The sequence below is a fragment of the Stigmatopora nigra genome, chromosome 18, assembly GCF_051989575.1.
Source record: "Stigmatopora nigra isolate UIUO_SnigA chromosome 18, RoL_Snig_1.1, whole genome shotgun sequence".
NCBI classification, from domain to species: domain Eukaryota; kingdom Metazoa; phylum Chordata; class Actinopteri; order Syngnathiformes; family Syngnathidae; genus Stigmatopora; species Stigmatopora nigra.
Window position 1 is genome coordinate 7,109,783 of NC_135525.1, and position 19,772 is coordinate 7,129,554.

Genomic DNA, 19,772 nt, shown 5'->3' on the forward strand with positions numbered 1-19,772 from the left:
TTCAAAGTGCACACGCGCACTGAAGATTATTTTTGTCATCTCGCGGCCTTTCGTACTTAAAACGCGCTGTGTGGTTTATAATTAGGAACGCTGTCTTGTTGAGAGCCCGAGAGAAAGCTCTTTTTTTTATACAATATCTGAGCGATTTGCGATGTGTGACCTTTTCTGGCTTTTCAATGTATAAAAACTTGGGCAGACCTCCATTTAATTAATGGCTGGTTCATATGTATCACATGTTAAATGAAAGATTAAGATGAACACATTTTTTTGTTTTAGCATCCAAATAATAACATTAAAAAAGAATAATTCATATTTTTTAAACAAACTTATTTAACTAGTTTATACTTTTAATGATAATAGTTTCTAGAAGAACTTGACATCAAGAGAATTTTTTTTTGCTATATTTTCACTGAAAAATGGTTGATTTTAAGTTAAAAAAACTTCATAATCTTCAAAAATCATAATCTTTGTAATGAGGAAATACAGGAACAACATAAAAAAAAGTCATGCTGAGGATATCCTTTCAAAATTGAGCACATTTGTTGTTCCAATTTAACATCTCTAACCTGTTCATCTCTATTTCCCAGTGGACTTTAATCTGATTGGCTGGAGCTCAACATCCAGCGCTCGCAGCTGCTCCAGGAAACCAGCATTGGGTTTGATGCTGCGGTTGGCGCCAACAGCTGCGATGGCCTTCTCCAGCGTCATCTTCTCGTGGATCATCAGGTAGGCCAGTACCAGAGTGGATGAGCGGCTCAGACCCATGGCGCAGTGTACCAGCACTCGACCTGGGTATTAACGTCAATAACTTGGATCCAACTGACTAAAAAAAAAGTTGGTAAACCTTGCCAAAAAAATGAAAAAGATTGACGCTGCTTTATTGCAGACAGGAGGATTGGGGCGCATGGGAGCATGTAATTGAAACACTCTTGCTGGGGATTATGGCACCACACTGGAATAAACCCCCTCCTCCTATGTGGAGCCTACTAGTACTAGTAACTATGATTAAAAATTATATTTTAAAAATGATGTGTAGATGTATTTAATGTATATGTTACCATGTATGTATTTGTTTAATGGGTGTTAACTGACCTGTAGGCAAATTCAAGGCGCTCCTGATGAAATCGGATGACTTATAAAAGAAGGGGCTGAGGTCAAAGGTCACCATGTCGTAGGCTTCTACGCCGTGATACTCCAGATTGACGTTTTGGTAGAAGATAGCACCCGTGTCGACGTTGAATTTGCCGTGGGCGGCGTTCAGCACGTGGCTTATGCCGTACGCCTTAAGGTTGTGCTTGTTTTTGGCAGCATACCTTCAAAAAAATTGGTAGAAATTAGACCAAAGATCTAGAATGGGTTTTAGCCTATAGCACCCTTTAGAATTTTCTAATTACTGTCCATGATTGGCATTTTAAACAAATTTCTCATGCTAAATAAGACATGCTGAATAACAAATCCTTGGAAATGCACCTAAATGCGTACTTTAAACCAAAATGGGGGGTTTTGTATTTAATTTTTGACTTTTTTTGTTGGTTTACTCATGATAGACACTTCAGGGGATGTACATTGAAAACGGAACCCAGAAAATGTTCCTAACATGGTCGCCACCAAGCAAAATGTCCAACTTACATGTCTCCTAAGAAGATCCTGGGCCAGACCTCGTCCATGTGGTTGCTCTCGCTGCCTTTCATAGTCCACATCAGCTTCTGGAGTTCAGATGCTGGGGGGCTCACATACTTGGTGGGCACGTCCCCGGGGCTTTCTAAGCTCCTCTGACTTCCGGACATGTCTGATCCCACGACTTTTGCTTTTTCATAGGTGAGCAAGCCGGACAGCAACTCATGTAGGCCGTCGACCTCCTCGGCCTTAATCTACCCGGCAACATTTGCGGCTATTTTGATGTCACCCAAAATACTTCCAGCGTCAACATTCTTAAAGGTTAGCTCTCCTAACACATTTCACTCAGATTAAACTGAATGATAATATTAAAAATGAAATAACACAATAACACATTTTTACTGTTGTTCCTACATTTATTGACTCGGGTTGCACACAATTATCATCATTTTGACCTTTAATACAGCAGTAAAATACATTCACATTGAGAAAAGTAAGTTGATTAAGGTTTCAAAATAAAATGCAATGACATCAATAAAATTGCACAGATATTGACATAAGAATCACTCACACAAAATCATTTTAGTTGGTCCATTTCTGACATGAGTTCAGTTCATAGACAAATAGAAAGCTGACATCATATTTACTTTATTATGCTGCCATTTTATTTCAACTAATTTTGCATGCTTTATATAGATATTTTTTTATAATATTTGTCCTTATTATCTTTTTTTCCCCCATTATTTTTTAATGTTATTCATCGCCTAAATTTGCACTTTGGAGATATTTGAATGGATTTTGAACTTCATATATGATACTAATATATTTAAATGATTAAAAATACATACATTTAAAAATATTTTAAACATAATATGCTACTTTAAATTATTCTATTCATGTTTGTACATTCTTTGATATTATTTTTAGTATTTAAACTACAATTGCAAGTTTACCACATCATGTTTACATTTTTTTGTTACTATTTGTACCAATTTTCTCCTCTCCTTTCCACCAGACTCACAAAATGAGGCATGCTCCTTTCCGTTTCCTGCGTGCACAGTGGCGAGGCTGCAGGTGAAGGTCCAGGTCGATGAGCAAGGCCAAGAAATTCCTATTGGGATAGATGGCCCTCTTGCGGACCAGTCGCTGGAGAGCCTCCTGCAGGCTCAGGCGCCGGTAAATCATCAGATAGGCCAGAACCAATGTAGACGATCGGCTCATTCCCATAATGCAGTGCACCAGAACTTTGCCTCAGGTAAAGAATAACAATAACATGTTACACATTTGAACATGTCCTACTACATTTCTTGGTAATGATGCATATATTTTTTTAAAGTACCCTCACCACGAGGTGACTTGAGTCCTTTGTGGATAAAGTCAGCAGCGTGTCTGAAGTAGACATCCAGGTCAAAGTGGGTCGAGTCATCGGCAGGTATACCGTAGTACTCGAAATCGTTGCCGTAGAAACTCTGGTTGCCGATGCTGCCCGGTTTGGCGTGTGCGGCGTTCAGCACGTGTGTGATGCCCAACTCCAGCAAGGCTGACTTGGTCTGGGCCACTGTCCTGACACCATAGTGGCATTTGGGTTACTCATAAACGCTTGATAGCATTGTTTATTGATATACTCACACGTTTCCTATGTAAATATTGGGCCAGACTTCATCGACATGGCTGAGACGCAGTTTGCACGAGTCCAGAATTTTCTGCAGGTCCTTGACCGTCACATATTCTTTGTGTTTGCAGCTCCACATTTTCTCTCCGAATCCTTGCTTCCTGCCGGCCTACGCACCATAAGACTGTTAGACTTCTTTCACTTGTTGCTTTTGATCTGTCCCGGCAGCTGCTGGAATCTGGCTGACATTGGATACTCATACCAGCCCCGATATAGACATCACATGTGCTGTTACAAATAATAATAATAATGGTAACAGGATGAACTAATACATGGACTTGTTAGGGTTTTTTTTAAACATTATCATGCATGAATTACAGTAGTTCAAATATGTATAGTCTTGCTATAATAAAACAGCACCATATGCTGGAACACTTATACACTAATACTAATAATTAGTGCAAAGAATGAGTAAATTATCAAAATGTTTATGAACAGAATTTTCCTTTTACATTATGAACAATATATTATGAACAAGAGAATAACATAAGAACATTAAATAATGTGCAATTTTAACAACACTTTTACACAGTTAAACATATAATTGTGATGTACATAAAACTGATCACAGAAATAGTCTTGGGGAAACTTAAAAACACTGTTTTTCAACATCTGGAAAGCAATTTGAACAAATGAATAACTTTCACACTACACCCCTCTGGGGGATAATACAAGAACTACACATTTTAAAGAAAATTCATTTTTTTTAATACAATGCAGTTTTCTTCCTCGGGCCATACCAAACCACCAGACGGGCCGGATCCGGCCCGCGTGCCATATGTTTGACACCACTGGCTTATAGCATCAAGAGCACACAACTCACGACTATTCTTCGTCATCTTTTCAACATAAACGGATTGGGAGGACAAAGCACCTCTTGGGAGCGCGGTAAGCAACTCACCATCTTTTTTTGCACTTTCAATGTGACAGGACAATGTGGGCGTGGTGGTTACGCCCATTGTCGACGCGCGTAGTTACTAATTGAGTGCATGCGCAGTAACATTTCCTTTTGGAACGCTGTTGATGAGCTGTCACGGTAAGAATAATCGAGCAATTCACTGGCCTAAATGCGTTTTAATCACGCGATCGGGAGATATTTCAGCAATTAGTTGAGCCCCAAAACGCCAACCAATATCTTAGTTTAATGCCAGCTTTAACACACCGTCGACAATTAAAGTATGGGCTTTTCTTGAGCGGCTTTGTGCCACATCATGTGACTAGTCAGCATTAGTGTTAGCGTCACGATTTGACTTAAAAAGCACGATCTCCGTTTTCTCTTCATTATTGAGTCGTGTAGCAAGACTTTAGATTTAATCAAACAATGCAAGACATCAACCGACAGTTTCCTGGGTAAGTGTTCACTCTAGATCTAGTCTAGAATGCCATCCAGGGACACGATTTAGTTCCTGTTGTTTTGTATGTAATCGTTTTCATTCTGGGTGCTAAATACCCTTTTCCGATTTGCAATTGTTCTGTTTTTACAAAAAAATCACGTATACAAAATTTAAGCCAACTTTCTCCTAGACTACACTGGTGTCAAAGTAGCGGCTCGCGGGCCAAATTTGGCCCGCTGTGTCATTTTGTGCGGTCCGAGAAAGTAAATCATGAGTGCTGACTTTCTGTTGGATCCAATTTAAATGAAGATTATACATGTGTTATATTACATCATCATCCCCTTTTTAAAATCAATAATTGTATTTTTTATCCATTTTTCACTTTTTGTGTTTTTAAGTTTAAAAAAAGCATATTGTAAAATCTAAACATAAATCTATTTTAAAAATTGTTTTCCACGCTAATATTGAACATTTTCCCCAAAATATTTTGTTTCCTTTTGAAATGAAAAACAAATTATTACAAGATATTTTCCCTTATGAAGAGAAAAAAAGCTCAAACATTTGTTTCGGATCTATTAAAAACTGAATATTTAGGGCTTTCGATGCAGTTTTTTTCAATCCAATTTAAATAGAAAAAAATATCTAAATATTTCAAAAATAGTACAGCTCACGTGAAATCAAGTTGACCTCATTGTGGCCCGCGAACCAACCCGAGTTTGACACCCTTGTCCTACCTAGCTGTTAACTTCAGTCTGTATATTTAATCGCTAACTTATTTTCATTCTTTATCTTGATCATTTATTAAAATTCTTGTAAGATTTCTCTATGTTGTAATTAATTGGCAACCCCCAAATGCCTTGGCTAAATCAAGTTTTCACTGTTTAGCATGAAGATAAAACTACTTCACATTGAAAAAAAAACTAAGCCAACCTGTTGAATATATGCTAACTTGTGCTTTTTTTGTGTGCAATTTTTCTCTGTTTAGCACCAAGATGCAGCTTTCTGTGTGCCTAGATCACTCTTGAGGTTACAGAAGGGGAGACTTGGACTGATCAAGGTAAGACTTATCCCCACAAAAAAAAAGTTGAATCTCCAGTCTCTATATATTCTAACTTATGCTATTTTTCTTCCATGCAACAGGCCTGAGGTATCTTGGTTGCCCACTTGAAGATGTCCTCTCTTGCATCATATGGTGTCTGTATTTCTGAAAATCTAAATTCAATAAAATCCTAAATCATGACATTTCACTGGCCATTTATTTCCACAGCTTTTTGACTAGATCTTCAAAGTAAGAAGGTTGTCATTTAATGTTGGAGCAAGAATGTTTTTTTTCTTCTAATATTCTAAGTGTTAATCCCCCCGTTTTTGTTCTAAATTTTATTTTCCAAGTGTTTATCCTCCCCAATTGTTAAAGATTTATCTTCTAAATGTTTATCCCCATTTAATTTTCTATTTATATATACACCCCCTGCTTTTTTCAAATTTGATTTTCCAAATGTTGATCCCGACTTCTTTTCTAAATGTCTTTGTCAATTTTTTTTCCAAAGTCTTTATCCCGTTTTTGTCAATTTTTTTTCCTAAGTGTTTATCCCCCCTTTTTCTGTCAATTTTTTTTTCTAGGTGTTTATCCCCCCTTTTTCTGTCAATTTTTTTTCTAAGTGTTTATCCCCCCTTTTTCTGTCAATTTTTTTTTCTAAGTGTTTATCCCCCCTTTTCTGTCAATTTTTTTTTCTAAGTGTTTATCCCCCCTTTTTCTGTCAATTTTTTTTTCTAAGTGTTTATCCCCCCCTTTTTCTGTCAATTTTTTTTTTCTAAGTGTTTATCCCCCCTTTTTTTGTCAATTTTTTTTCTAAGTGTTTATCCCCCTTTTTTTCCATCAATTTTTTTTTCTAAGTGTTTTGCTGTTTTTTTTATCTACACATGTTTACTTGTAAATAAAGTTTCATAACTCTAATTGTGACTTGCATTTTTTGTTAGATAAAGACCAACACATGTTTACATTTCAAAGCTTTTATTTTGAAAAACTTGAATAAGATGAAGTAATTCCTCCTTTCACCAGGTGGAAATCTGGAAAACAGGATGTCAGCTTTTATTTTGAAAAAGTTTGTAGATTGGTTCCCGTCGATGGTCCAGCATCGTAAAAAATCGAATCTTCTCCACCCCCTGGTGGAGAAGATTCGAAAACTGAAAAAGGGGTGGTTAGTACAGTTAGTTGAAAAAATAATGAGTAGGGCTCACCTTTTATTTTGAAAAACTGAAGCAGTTCCTCTTGTCACCAGCAGGAAATCTGGTAAATAAAAGCCCCAGCTCTTATTTTGAAAAAGTTTGTAGATTGGTTCCCGTTGGTGGTCCAGCATCGTAAAAAATCGAATCTTCTCCACCCCCTGGTGGAGAAGATTCGAAAACAAAAAAAGGGGTTAGTACACAAAGTTAGTTGAAAAAACAATGGGAAGGGCTTACCTTTTATTTTGAAAAATTAAGGTGTCTGAGGCTATCTGTTCATATGCAGAAACCAGGTCCCTCTGGTGGATTCTGAAAAACAAGAAAAAGGGTTATGTACAGAGTTAAATAAAAAACCATTGAGAAGGACTAACCTTTTATTTTGAAAAACTTCATAGATTGGGGGCTCCTGAGCCTATCTGTTCATAGGCAGAAACCAGGTCCCTCTGGTGGATTCTGAAAAGCAAAAAAAGTCAGTACACAGAGTTAAATAAAAAAAAAAACATTTACAAGGTCTTACCTTTTATTTTGAAAAATGGGGGCATGAAACCTGGTCCCCTTTGGGTGGAATTCTGAAAAATAAAACATTCACACGGTCTTACCTTTTATTTTGGAAAAAAACTCAGATATGCTCAGGAAGAACAAATCTGAGTTTTTCCAAAATAAAAGGTAAGACCTTGGAAACGTTTTTGTTTTTCAGGTTTCCTACCTATGTCAAGATAGGCTCAGCCATAGAATTCTGAAAAACAAAAAAAACATTCACAAGGTCTTACCTTTTATTTTGGAAAAAACTCAAATATGCTCAGGCAGAACAAATCTATGAGTTTTTCCAAAATAAAAGGTAAGACCTTGGAAACGTTTTTGTTTTTCAGGTTTCCTACCTATTTCAAGATAGCCTCAGCCGTGGAATTCTGAAAAACAAAAAAACATTCACAAGGTCTTACCTTTTATTTTGAAAAAACTCATAGATATGCTCAGGCAGAACAAATCTGAGTTTTTCCAAAATAAAAGGTAAGACCTTGGAAATGTTTTTTTGTTTTTCAGGTTTCCTACCTATGTCAAGATAGGCTCAGCCATGGAATTCTGAAAAACAAAAAAGCATTCACAAGGTCTTACCTTTTATTTTGGAAAAAACTCAGATATGCTCAGGCAGAACAATTCTATGAGTTTCTTCAAAATAAAAGGTAAGACCTTGGAAACGTTTTTTTGTTTTTCAGGTTTCCTACCTATTTCAAGATAGCCTCAGCCGTGGAATTCTGAAAAACAAAAAAACATTCACAAGGTCTTACCTTTTATTTTGAAAAAACTCATAGATATGCTCAGGCAGAACAAATCTGAGTTTTTCCAAAATAAAAGGTAAGACCTTGGAAATGTTTTTTTGTTTTTCAGGTTTCCTACCTATGTCAAGATAGGCTCAGCCATGGAATTCTGAAAAACAAAAAAGCATTCACAAGGTCTTACCTTTTATTTTGAAAAAACTCAGATATGCTCAGGCAGAACAAATCTATGAGTTTTTTCAAAATAAAAGGTAAGACCTTGGAAACATTTTTTGTTTTTCAGGTTTCCTACCTATGTCAAGATAGGCTCAGTCATGGAATTCTGAAAAACAAAAAAACATTCACAAGGTCTTACCTTTTATTTTGAAAAAACTCGTAGATATGCTCAGGCAGAACAAATCTATGCGTTTTTCCAAAATAAAAGGTAAGACCTTGGAAACGTTTTTTTTGTTTTTCAGGTTTCCTACCTATGTCAAGATAGGCTCAGCCATGGAATTCTAAAAAACATTCACAAGGTCTTACCTTTTATTTTGAAAAAACTCGTAGATATGCTCAGGCAGAACAAATCTATGAGTTTTTCCAAAATAAAAGGTAAGACCTTGGAAACATTTTTTTTATTTAACTCTATGTATTGACCCCCTTTTTTGTTTTATCAGAATTCCAGCCAAGGGGAGCAGGTTTCCTGCCTATGTCAAGATAGGCTCAGGCAGAACCAATCTCAACATAGGCAGGAAATCTGGTCCCCCTTGGGTGGATTATGGAAAACAAAAAAAAGGGTCAGTACTCAGATTGGGATGCCTGAGCCTCTGTACAAAGGCAGGAAACCAGCTCCCCCTTGGATGGATTCTGAAAGACAAAAAAAAAGGGGTCAATACACAAAGTGAAATGGAAAAAAAACTCAAGATTGGTTCTGCCTTTTGCCTGAGGCAATAGGCAGGAAACCAAAAAAAGGAGTGAAGGCACAATAGATTAAAGTACAGACTAGTGCCGAATGTCAAAATTTGACATAACTACCTCCTATATTTAGCGTTTTTCTATTAAAGAACAAAACGCAATATTAGAAATTAAAATAAAATTGATCTGTCTGTTTTCCTCCACAAAAATATATCAGTATCTTGATCATGTGGTTGGAAATTTGAAAACACTGGACAGGGGCCTACAAGGTTAAAATAATTAATACTTCTGCCTCAAGTTTTCAGTCAATTATTTTAAATCCATTCATTCTTAAAAAAATAAATATACAAAGAGCTTCTGTTTTTCTCGTTATATTTAAATGAGTCAAAAATGACACCTGCACTATTGTTAAATACATCTGTTTTGTCAAAACCACATTTAAAACTTATATGAAAAAGGTCCAAGCCCTGAGGTCATTAAAAAAGTTAAGGGGCTAAAAAGTTTATAAGTTATTTATGTTCAGTTCCACTACATGGCAGATTTTTTTTTTGTAAGTTCAGAAAGATGTGAAAAGCCACATGGAAACTCATAAGTGGAAGGGAGCTACTCCTTCACTTGCCACTACAGTATTTTTATTTAATTTACTATAATAGGGATGAGCCTACTTTACGGTTTATCATTTATCAAAGCCATGTCTGGTCTACAGTAACCGCGATAATTGAGGGATTACTGTTTATTCCTTACACATCCACTAATGACGTGTGGGTGACTTATCCAGGTTTTTTTTTTTTGTTATTTAAAAAAAAAAAATATATGAATCATGATGAAAATCGAGCCAATTGCGCAAAGCCCTGAACACTGAACGCTGGCGTTTAAATATTACACGGATGGAGAAAATCAGAACTATTTAAGAATGACTCGCTGTTATGGCGTCGACAAGCTGCTAATTTCTGGACGTTTCGGCCACATTCTTGATGTTTCCCAGCAGTCTGTGCTCGTTGAGTGGCTGAAACACACAAAGAAATGATTTCTTTTTAAACAAGGAGCGATCGTTTAACGCAATGTAGCCAATTTGTTTGCAAACATTTTGCTGTCTGCATACACGTGGGGCTACATCGCGTCAAAAATCACTCTTAAGACGAGAACTGGGGGTTCAAATTCCCCAAATGACAATGTACCAAATGTGCAGCATCGTTCTGTGAGAAGTTTGGCAGGACTTCGTCGGTAAATCGTCAGTTTTGAGCTGCTCCGAAGTGCACGCCCGTGCAGCCTTCCGGCATCTAAGCCGTCATGGCGTCTGACGTCGACTATTTGAACTCTGACATCGGCCACGCCTATTAAAAAAGGACACATACATTTTTCTAAGACAAAATCATAATAACGTGCATTAATCAGTATATGTATGTGTGGAGGGGCTGTTAATGCTTTTTGGTTGAACTTTAATGCTTAAAAGAAAAAATACATTGTTTTCATAATAGCATGCATTAGTCAGTGGGTGGGGCGAGGGCGGGGCTGAAATACGTGTTGATTGGGCTTTAATCCTTTAAAATACAGTAGTATTGCACATTATGAACATTGTGATGACATGCACTTTGGTGTTTGTTTTTTTACTTCTAGACATTTAAATGACACTAGCAGAATCCTTTAATAATTTAGTATTTTAGTTGTCCAGTACAGTAGTTCTCTGACGCAAGATGGCCGCGATTGCTTCTGCCTGTCTATGTGATATACGGACATGATTAAAATATAATTTAAAAGGCAGGGATATTTAAACTAATAATAATAATTGCACGCATAGGCTGACCCGTTTCAATTTGGAATAATACTTTCTTTTTTTCAGAAATTATCCGCCACAAACGTAGTTTGTTAGACAGTAGTTTTTAGTTGCGCTTCTATTGTATCCATTACATCCCGTGTGACGTCTCAGCAAGATGCCAAGCAGCTCGATATGAGTGCCCATGCCCACAATCGCGGGGATGTGATCACCATTAAACCCAGTAACGGGGTTGTGATTTATTCGCATAAGACACCTTTGAGTCGGCCTGTCTTTGGAACACAAACGTGCCGGCAGGCGTCCTTCTGTTAAGATCTCAGCCAGGGTGAGTGAACCCCGAAGCCGAGCGAACTGTTAGCTCCGACTAGCCGCCTTTGAAGCCAAACGTGCCTTTGTTTTGGCATTTCAATGTCAAGAAGTTTGAGGTTAACGCTTATTTGTTTGCGTTAAATCTTTGCAATTGATCTGCACGTGTCATATAAATATTAACCAACTAATCGCGTGGTAACCAATATTTCAGTGTATGAATACTGTATTGCATTTTTGCAATAGTTTAGCAAAACGTTTTAGGGGTACATGATGTAACAATAGTAGTGGTGGTGTTTAGATAAAGCTGTTTAGACTTGAAAGCAGAATATTAAAGATTGCTTCCATCACTGTCATTGTCGGCAGTGAGCGTCCAATCCATTTGAACTGTGGGGATAACTGTTATTTAACAGCTCGACCGTGTGTTGTTTATTTTTTGAAAGCTGAATTTCTCAACGTATTGTTTTCCAGCTGGCGAAATGAGCCCGCCGAGTGTCCGCGATTGGACCCCTGTGCATGTGGCCAAATGGCTGAAGGATGAGGGCTTCTTCGACTACGTGGATCTGCTGTGCCATGAGCACCGCTTGGATGGCAGCAGTCTGCTGGCCCTCAGCGAGTACGACCTGCGCTCGCCTCCCCTACAGCTCAAAGTACTGGGCGACATCAAGCGTCTCATGGCGTCCATTCGCAAGCTCCAGAAGCAAAACTTGGACGTGCTGGAGGAGCTGGGCCTGCCGTTCGACGGACACTCCCCCACTGGTTCAGGAGACTGGTTCTGCAATGGCGAGGTGGCGCGGGATTGCGACGGAGCCGACAAGGCGCCCGTGGGGGAAGAGTACCAGAAGTACACTAACGGCAAATACAAGCAGCAGACGCGGCGGCTGGATCCGGAGTTTTGGAAGACGGTACTAAGTTCCGTCTACGTGGTCTTGGTGTTCGGCATCACCTCCTTCGTCATGGTCATCGTGCACGAGAAGGTCCCCGACATGGCGACCTATCCGCCTCTACCTGATATTTTCCTGGACAAGTAGGTGGCTCGTTCGGGAGGGAATGACTCGGGGCGAGAAATGATGGGTTTTATGTTTGTCCCTAGTATGCCGCGAATCCCATGGGCCTTCGCCACAGCGGAGGCGTGCGGCCTCATCCTGTGCATCATCTGGGTGCTGGTTTTACTGCTGCATAAACATAGGTGATGTACATTTGCGAGGGCTGCCATGATGAATTGACGTGAAGTTAATTGGCAACTCTTAATTAGCGATTCTTGATTATATAAATGGTTTTAGATTCAAAATAGTCTGTTTTTTTAATTGTCTTATTCAAAAATCAAACATTTTCTGCCATCAGGTCCATTCTCCTTCGCCGCATGTGCAGCCTCATGGGAACGGTGTTCATGCTCCGCTGCATCACTATGTTCGTCACTTCGCTGTCCGTGCCGGGACAACACTTGCAATGCTCCGGAAAGGTAACGACAGGTTTCAAGTACTCCGTCACTTAATGGTACTGCAATTACAGCGATTTTTTTCTTGCTGGCTACAGAAGTATGGCGACAAGTGGGGGAAGCTGCAGCGCGCCGTGGCCATCTGGAGTGGCTTTGGCATGACTTTGACTGGCGTGCACACCTGTGGCGACTACATGTTCAGCGGGCACACTGTCATCATCACCCTACTCAACTTCTTTGTCACAGAGTGTGAGTTGTGCACCGAATAAGTTTAGTATGGCGCATGAATTGAAGTTAAATGCAAATGTGTGTGTTTGTATTTGAGCAGACACCCCACACAGTTGGCACTGCATCCATACGCTGTCCTGGGTGCTGAACTTATTTGGCATCTTCTTCATCCTGGCTGCACACGAGCACTACTCCATCGATGTCTTTATCGCCTTTTACATCACCACACGGCTTTTCCTCTACTACCACACGCTGGCCAACACGCGAGCCTACCAGCAGAGTCGCCGGGCCCGCATTTGGTTCCCCATGTTTTCCTTCTTTGAGTGCAACGTCAATGGGCCCGTGCCTAACGAATACTGCTGGCCATTCTCGCGACCCGCCATCCTCAAATTGATCATCGGGTAGAGAGTCAGTGACATCCGTCCGAATGACCTCTGCGGAGCGCCTTTTTGTTTAGGGTTTGAAGCCGCCAAAATGACACGTTTCCCTTCTGTCTTAAGTATGATTCCACTTGCCAATAACCTTGCGCTTTGCAATAGGTCTCCTTGTGTAGAAAAGTCATGAAAATAAGGGCAGATCATTTTTTTCTGTGCTAAATTGAGTCTGAAGAATACATGATGCAATGAAATGGAGGGAGGGGTGAAGTATTTAATGTGGAAAATGTGTAGTGTTGTGTGTTTCCAGATGCAAGTTGAGGGAAAATAATTAGAATTTATTAATGTGCGTTCTTAACATTTGCACATTTGACCGGATTAAATCTTCTGGTGGAGCCATATGTCGTCCACGTGTCGCAGGTTTCACTCCTGACATTTAGTATTAATGGCAGCAAAATGCTAACCAGTTTTTTTTCTATTTCTCAAATGTGTGCTAATTTATTCATGATTGTGTTTTTCTGTGTTGGAGATATGTGCACAAAAGAGACTAATGTTTACAGTTGCTCAAGATGGCGACATGCTTTTTTGTTCTTTATTCTTATGTTTTTTGAGAACTTATTCTTCTGTCAGTATTTGTTTTTGTTTGTGTGATGTATATAAAAATGTAGAAAAACATCAAGCCACAATTGTGGTGTCTTACCTTTTTTCATTAAGGTTAAATGGAGGTATTGTGGGAAATGGAGTTTCTAATATGTGTACACATTTCAGTTCTTAGCTTGTGTACATTTAATAAGCAGGACATATTTGAAGTTCTCACATGGCAGTTATTATTTGTTAAGTTGGAGACTTATTGGTCGGTAATTGCAAACTAAAATTGAACATCGCGTTAACTTGTAAATTAGAGACATTCTTATATGCTAGTGTGAAATGCGCGATCCAAATGATAGTGGATGATAGTCATTTTCCTGACATTTAATCGTTTACTTTCTGTCTGGCACAACACGGGCAGCTTAGGGGCCTAACATTTCCGACGTCAACATTTCCTCCACAAACTACAACTGCGTCCAGAACTGGCTGGCCGTCGACTTCATACTTTGCCCCCTCTTCGTATTCAAATCGACAGCAACCAAAAAGAAAATCCCTTGGTAAGTTAAGTACCTATTATTTTTCGATCCCACCCTGTCCATGTTGCATTACTTCCGTTTGAGTTAAGTAAAGATCTCCGGCTTCTCCTTTCCTTTCTGGAAAACGCCCCTCTCTAGCCTGCACGCAACATGTGTTACAGTTCACAAACTATCTATATAGCCATCGCTTACAATTTTTTTTTCCTAAATTAAGTGAGCCACTGGCAACAACTTCAAACGTTTAACTAAATAAATAATCAAAAGTGATCTTATATCTGGAATATATTTTATGTTACAAACCACGGTAAGCACTAATTGAACATTTAGAAATGCAATGCAATAAAGAGGGGATTTTGGGGAGACATTTTTGGGATTTCACTCAAATGCAATGCAAATAAGAAACAAAATGCATCTAAGTATTTTGTTTAAACCACGTTAAGTATTCCCTCATATTTGAAAGTTGCAAATTGCAAATGAACTGTACTTATGAAAATTTACCACGAGAGGGCGCTATTTACAATAAGCAAACGTTACTATAGAAATAGCTTTTTTTGTATTTTTTTTTAAGTTTACAGAAAAAATCGAGAGAAATAGAGAAGAAAATGTATCTGTATCTTAATATTTGTTTTCAGCAAAGAGTACGAATTTTGAGCAGGTGCATAGTTATTTAAAAAAAGTGTCTAATGTTTTTTAATTCATAGAAATTGTATATTTGTACTTACACAGGTAAAATGGCAGTCCCTCCACCATATGCAGATCTAGGAAAATCAGCAAAGGACATCTTTAACAAAGGATACGGTAATTAGAAGTTTACACTTTTCACTATTTAAATCCACTTGCAAAACTCAATAAAACTGTGTTTGTAGGTTTTGGTCTATTTAAACTGGATGTCAAAACAAAGTCACCAAACGGAGTGGTGAGTACATGAGTTAACTGCAACCACTTTAGCAACAAAATGAATGAAAAGGTATGCAATAATATGGGCTGACCTTGATATCTTTCCATTTTAGGAGTTCAAAACATGTGGCTCATCAAATGTGGAGACCGGCAAGGTGACGGGAACTTTGGAGACAAATTATAAGTGGGCCGATCGTGGCGTAACCTTCATGGAGAAGTGGACCACTGAGAACACACTCAGCACAGAATTATGCGTCGAGGATAGGGTAAATATGTACTTACTGTAATGTTGTCAAGTAGATAAATGCTCTAAAGATGGACAGTTCCTGCATTAATTTATTATTATTTTTTTTTTTTAGATCACCAAAGGCGTTAAACTGAATTTCAACACGACAATTTCCCCAGACACTGGGTTCGTGCTATACATGTTTTCCCACTTCGGACTAAGACAAGTAAAACAATAAGGAAAACAATTGATTTCCTATAGAAAAAAGAGTGGCAAAATCAAGACGGCCTACAAGTGTGAATACCTTCATGCCGGCGTGGACGTAGACATCGAAATGACGGGACCCACCATCCACGGTGCGGCAGTGACGGTCTATGAAGGATGGCTGGCCGGCTACCAGATGAGCTTTGACGTGACCAAGTCCAGAATGATCCAAAGTAACTATGCCATTGGGTACAAGATGGGAGACTTTCAGCTACATACCAACATGTACGTACACAGTCGAGGGTGAAAATAATACACTCAAAAGTTGTAATAGTTAATAATACATGAGTAATGGGCCCCAGAACACATTTGTAGTGATTGTAGATTTTTTTTTTTTTTTACCCAGCAACAACGGTTGCGAATTTGGGGGCTCCATCTATCAAAAGGTGAATGAGCAGCTTGAGACAGCCGTCGACTTGGCTTGGGCTGCGGGCAGCAACGGAACTCGCTTTGGCATCGCTGCCAAATACCAGCTAGATTCTACTGCCTCCATATCGGTAAGCCCCTTTATGAATCATCCACTAGTAAGTAGCTATTATGCGAGCTACAATCGTATTCTGATGATGCACATTTTTGATGCTCGTCTTTCAGGCCAAGCTGAACAATGCCGGTTTGGTTGGATTTGGATACAGTCAGATTCTTCGGCCTGGTAAGAACAAAAAAAATCCTTCAATTTAATAGGCTTTTTTTTTATCACATTGACTTGCTAAGATAGACATCCAATCTATTTGGACTAGGTTCAAAATTGATTTCTGTCGTTGCTCATTTTCAAATGACTAACAAACTGTTCTCATTTGCAGGAATGAAACTCGTATTGTCTGCACTTGTGGATGGCAAAAACATCAATGCTGGTGGTCACAAATTGGGCTTGGGGTTGGAGTTAGAGGCATGAGGTAGTATTTTGATCACAAATTCAAAAATAGAAGGTGAATTCAATGGATCATTCCAGTCCCACAAGACCAATGTAAGAAATTTGCAGCAGAAAGTGTTTTTTTTAATTTTTTTTTTAAATTCTCAACGTATGGAAATCTAAAAATATTAATGGGTTAACTTTGTTGACAATCCCAAAGATTGAAGTGTAGGATTTACATCAGTGCTGAAAATGTTGCACAAAAATCAACCTTTATCAATAAATTTATTTTTCCTTCTACTTTTCTGCGGTCCTATTTTGAAACTTATACTAGATGGTTCACATGTAAATACATGGAGGTAAAGCAATGCTTTCTAGCCGTGTCAATGCCGCACTTTAAGCACTATTATAGCCTACAGTTTAAAAGCCAGCGTTAAGCCGTCTCCAACTGTGAGCATGCTGAGGTTAATGCGAGTATCTCTGTGAAGCTTTTTGTTCAGCTTGTCAATAGACACTGTGGCCAGGTCTTCCGGTGACGGGTTTATGACGGCTCCACCCCAGAAAACCTACACACAAAAACATTAATTGCACCTATGGAAGACGATTGAGGTTCTAGAACAGGTTGTGCACGTGAATGCTTACATTATCGATGGCAATGACGCCACCTTTCCTGATGAGACGTAGAGCCTTTTCATAGTAGCCATCGTAGCTTTCTTTGTCGGCATCAATGAAGGCAAAATCGAAGGTCTCGGCCTCACCGGCATCTAATAGCTCATCTAAAGATACATTGAGAGAATTGATATTTGAAGTATTTTCATGTGAAGTTATCTGTCGTTATGTTACCTAATGTGGTCAATGCTGGTTGGATGCGAAGGTCAATTTTCTTCTCCACTCCCGCCTAATAAGTAGAAATTCTCAGTCGTCTCATTTTGCCGTCATTGGCAGCCGGTGAGTAATGTGTTAAGAAAAATGTGGTTACCTCTTTCCAGTAGGGTTTTCCAACATTAACATATGTCTCTTCGATGTCGCATGCCACAACCACACCATCTTGAGGCAATGCTAATGCGATGCTTAATGTGTTGTAGCCTGTGAACACTCCTACAAAAGGCAAAAAAAAAAAATTCAATATTCTGTTTTATTGCTTTTTTGTTTTGTTTTTTTATAGCCTTTTTCATGTATGTTTTGTAAAATTTACCAATCTCAAGGGCCTTCTTGGCTTTGATCAGTTTGGCCAAATTGGCCATGAACTGTGACTGTTCAGAGGAGACCATCATTACATTTTTGTCATGCTCCAATGTTTTCTGAAAGTAGAAAAACAGGATGATGAGCTTGAAAATTTATGTGTTGGCATGTGAATGTATACCTGTCTGAGGGTAGCCAAAGCAGGGTGTTCCCTCATGGAGTTGCGCAGAATGTACTGCATGAGCGGGCTATTATCCGCATCAGTGCCGTGGCTTTTGCACAGTTTCATTTTCCTGGATTTTCTATTCTTCCCTGTAGTCAAAAATACATAGAAATTAGTCATCAAGACAAGTGGACCTCACCCTATTATATGTTTCAACAGTTAAAACCTTTTTTTTAAGAAAGCAATTATATATGTGCATGTGGGTACGTGTGTAGGTATGTGTAATTAAGTGTAAGTATGTGTAGGTAGGTATAGATATTTATATATATGTCTAGGCATGTATGTGTAGGTATGTGTATGTATGTATATATATGTCTAGGCATGTATGTGTAGGTATGTGTAATTATGTGTAAGTATGTGTAGGTAGGTATAGATATTTATATATATGTCTAGGCATGTATGTGTAGGTATGTGTATGTATGTATATATATGTCTAGGCATGTATGTGTAGGTATGTGTATGTATGCATGTATGTGTATGTATGTGTAGGTATGTTTATGTATGCATGTATGTGTATGTGTGTGTATGTATGTGTATATGTATATTACATTTTATGTTTTTATTTATACACACATACATTTATATATGTTAACTTAAAAGTACTGAAGTTTATTGAAAAATAATTTTGTATGAATATGTGAACGATTTTATCTTATTTATTTGCCAAGTTTTAAGTTATAAAAACAATTGAAGCAAAAGTCCTCCCCAAACAACATACTAACCATTTATTCTATCTGCAGATCTTAACGAAAACGATGTTATTTTAGGTAGATATTAATTTAATTTGTAGATTCAAGACCTCACTGTGGAAAGTAGTGAATCCATGCATAATGGTTTATAACCACTTTATGAATATCACATTGTTACAAACTAAAGTAATACGTTACGTATCTAATAATTCATTGACAGATTATGATTAATCCCTTACTTTAGGCAGCAGTAATCTTAGTATGATAAATACAATAAAATAGATAGGCAGTAGTAATCTGAGTATGATACATAAAATGAAAAAGCTTGGCAGTAGTAATTTGAGTATGATAAGTAAGATAAAAAGGGTTTGTCCTACCGAACAAGTATCCTGCGAGAAATATTACTCCGAGAGTGACAGTTCCAATGAATGCTTCTTTCGATACGCCCCGGAAAGTCATGGCGAGGGGATGGATTTACTAACTGGTCCCTCACTAGTCTCTCAATGGTCGCCTACCCATCCTTCGTTGTAAACACGTCATAACATAACGCCGGAAATAGTATCTTACTATGTGAAAACGTCAGTTTCCGCGTGTTCCAATGTCAGATTCGCTGTCCACATTACGCATGCGCACTGAACAAAACAAAAACGGTTTACACATTTTATGTCTTCATTGGTGCTGCATTTGACATGCCTTAATTTATAATTTAATCGAAAAAGACGATCAAATGACAACTATTAACGAAATGTTTGTAAACGAACAACGTCCTGATCCTATGCCTAAAAGTGACAATATTTTGTTTTGCAAAGTTGCTCTTTAAAAGCAATGCAATCCGTTGTATAAACACGATCTTAATGGAGAAATATTTGTAATCAGGATTTAAAAAAAAGCATACCAAAGATCGCCCTTTCTCCTCTGTGTGGCTTGAAGTGATTAAATTCCTAGCAACCTCGACAGTCATGTGCAATCACATGATTGCACAATGGCTTAATTTGAATTTAAAATCAGGCTACATAATTAAATCAATGTCACAGCAATATATATATATATATATTTAAATAGCATCGTTTATAATGTTCCGCGTATACAATATCGTAAAAAAATATCCACCTAAAGGAGTACAGCTCCCCGTTGCCAATAGAGTGTAATGTAGGTTCTTAAACAGACGAGGGCAGTGTTGTTT

At 38.2% G+C, this 19,772-nt stretch overlaps 4 protein-coding genes and 2 long non-coding RNA genes across 9 annotated transcripts; 3 read left to right on the top strand and 3 right to left on the bottom strand.

Annotated features, from left to right (window-relative positions):
- Positions 1–576: 576 nt before the first annotated feature.
- LOC144211971 (uncharacterized) lies at positions 577–3,399 on the bottom strand. Its single transcript, XM_077739548.1, has 6 exons — positions 3,247–3,399; positions 2,963–3,180; positions 2,639–2,867; positions 1,630–1,776; positions 1,093–1,313; positions 577–788 (listed from the first exon to the last, which is right to left on the bottom strand). Exons 1-6 carry the CDS (start codon positions 3,366–3,368, stop codon positions 577–579), a joined length of 1,149 nt encoding a protein of 382 aa, XP_077595674.1. The 5' UTR covers positions 3,369–3,399.
- An 804-nt stretch (positions 3,400–4,203) lies between these two features.
- Positions 4,204–5,865, top strand: LOC144211817 (uncharacterized). The gene is made up of 3 exons (XR_013329669.1): positions 4,204–4,325; positions 5,609–5,680; positions 5,764–5,865. It is a non-coding gene; the product is annotated as an uncharacterized LOC144211817 (long non-coding RNA).
- A 752-nt stretch (positions 5,866–6,617) lies between these two features.
- On the bottom strand, positions 6,618–10,327 carry LOC144211263 (uncharacterized). 3 transcript variants are annotated; one of them, XR_013329558.1, is made up of 7 exons: positions 10,193–10,327; positions 9,937–10,020; positions 7,364–7,415; positions 7,218–7,299; positions 7,084–7,155; positions 6,862–7,007; positions 6,618–6,807 (listed from the first exon to the last, which is right to left on the bottom strand). It is a non-coding gene; the product is annotated as an uncharacterized LOC144211263 (long non-coding RNA). The 3 variants fall into 3 exon arrangements; XR_013329559.1 differs by having other exon boundaries at positions 6,618–6,786; positions 9,933–10,020; XR_013329557.1 differs by having other exon boundaries at positions 9,933–10,020.
- A 267-nt stretch (positions 10,328–10,594) lies between these two features.
- On the top strand, positions 10,595–13,820 carry samd8b (sterile alpha motif domain containing 8b). The gene is made up of 6 exons (XM_077738354.1): positions 10,595–11,113; positions 11,566–12,121; positions 12,188–12,283; positions 12,439–12,556; positions 12,631–12,781; positions 12,861–13,820. Exons 2-6 carry the CDS (start codon positions 11,574–11,576, stop codon positions 13,163–13,165), a joined length of 1,218 nt encoding a protein of 405 aa, XP_077594480.1. The 5' UTR covers positions 10,595–11,113; positions 11,566–11,573; the 3' UTR covers positions 13,166–13,820.
- Positions 13,821–13,981: 161 nt separating this feature from the next.
- LOC144211261 (non-selective voltage-gated ion channel VDAC2-like) lies at positions 13,982–16,795 on the top strand. The gene is made up of 9 exons (XM_077738357.1): positions 13,982–14,279; positions 14,985–15,056; positions 15,125–15,174; positions 15,269–15,421; positions 15,515–15,567; positions 15,643–15,870; positions 15,992–16,142; positions 16,237–16,294; positions 16,446–16,795. Exons 2-9 carry the CDS (start codon positions 14,990–14,992, stop codon positions 16,535–16,537), a joined length of 852 nt encoding a protein of 283 aa, XP_077594483.1. The 5' UTR covers positions 13,982–14,279; positions 14,985–14,989; the 3' UTR covers positions 16,538–16,795.
- LOC144211262 (catechol O-methyltransferase domain-containing protein 1-like) lies at positions 16,762–19,641 on the bottom strand. Of its 2 annotated transcripts, none has more exons than XM_077738360.1 (7): positions 19,485–19,641; positions 17,859–17,989; positions 17,691–17,796; positions 17,475–17,593; positions 17,339–17,393; positions 17,138–17,271; positions 16,762–17,061 (listed from the first exon to the last, which is right to left on the bottom strand). In XM_077738360.1, the coding sequence occupies exons 2-7, from the start codon at positions 17,964–17,966 to the stop codon at positions 16,909–16,911; spliced, it is 675 nt and encodes a 224-aa protein (XP_077594486.1). In that variant the 5' UTR covers positions 17,967–17,989; positions 19,485–19,641; the 3' UTR covers positions 16,762–16,908. The 2 variants fall into 2 exon arrangements, with proteins under 2 accessions (XP_077594486.1, XP_077594485.1); XM_077738359.1 differs by lacking the exon at positions 19,485–19,641 and adding an exon at positions 18,967–19,171.
- Positions 19,642–19,772: the final 131 nt, after the last annotated feature.

Excerpts from the sequence above, each read along its gene's own strand:
- LOC144211261 (XM_077738357.1), top strand. The coding sequence starts at position 14,990 with ATGGCAGTCCCTCCACCATATGCAGATCTAGGAAAATCAGCAAAGGAC. Across the intron at positions 15,057-15,124 it reads CATCTTTAACAAAGGATACG|GTTTTGGTCTATTTAAACTG; the intron begins GTAATTAGAAGT and ends CTGTGTTTGTAG. Across the intron at positions 16,295-16,445 it reads CAGTCAGATTCTTCGGCCTG|GAATGAAACTCGTATTGTCT; the intron begins GTAAGAACAAAA and ends TCTCATTTGCAG.
- samd8b (XM_077738354.1), top strand. The coding sequence starts at position 11,574 with ATGAGCCCGCCGAGTGTCCGCGATTGGACCCCTGTGCATGTGGCCAAA. Across the intron at positions 12,122-12,187 it reads CCTGATATTTTCCTGGACAA|TATGCCGCGAATCCCATGGG; the intron begins GTAGGTGGCTCG and ends GTTTGTCCCTAG. Across the intron at positions 12,557-12,630 it reads ACTTGCAATGCTCCGGAAAG|AAGTATGGCGACAAGTGGGG; the intron begins GTAACGACAGGT and ends TGCTGGCTACAG.
- LOC144211262 (XM_077738359.1), bottom strand. The coding sequence starts at position 19,048 with ATGACTTTCCGGGGCGTATCGAAAGAAGCATTCATTGGAACTGTCACT. Across the intron at positions 17,990-18,966 it reads TCTCGCAGGATACTTGTTCG|GGAAGAATAGAAAATCCAGG; the intron begins GTAGGACAAACC and ends TTTTGACTACAG. Across the intron at positions 17,272-17,338 it reads ACCAGCATTGACCACATTAG|ATGAGCTATTAGATGCCGGT; the intron begins GTAACATAACGA and ends ATGTATCTTTAG.
- LOC144211971 (XM_077739548.1), bottom strand. The coding sequence starts at position 3,368 with ATGTGGAGCTGCAAACACAAAGAATATGTGACGGTCAAGGACCTGCAG. Across the intron at positions 3,181-3,246 it reads AATATTTACATAGGAAACGT|GACAGTGGCCCAGACCAAGT; the intron begins GTGAGTATATCA and ends CTATGGTGTCAG. Across the intron at positions 1,314-1,629 it reads AGGATCTTCTTAGGAGACAT|GTATGCTGCCAAAAACAAGC; the intron begins GTAAGTTGGACA and ends ATTTTTTTGAAG.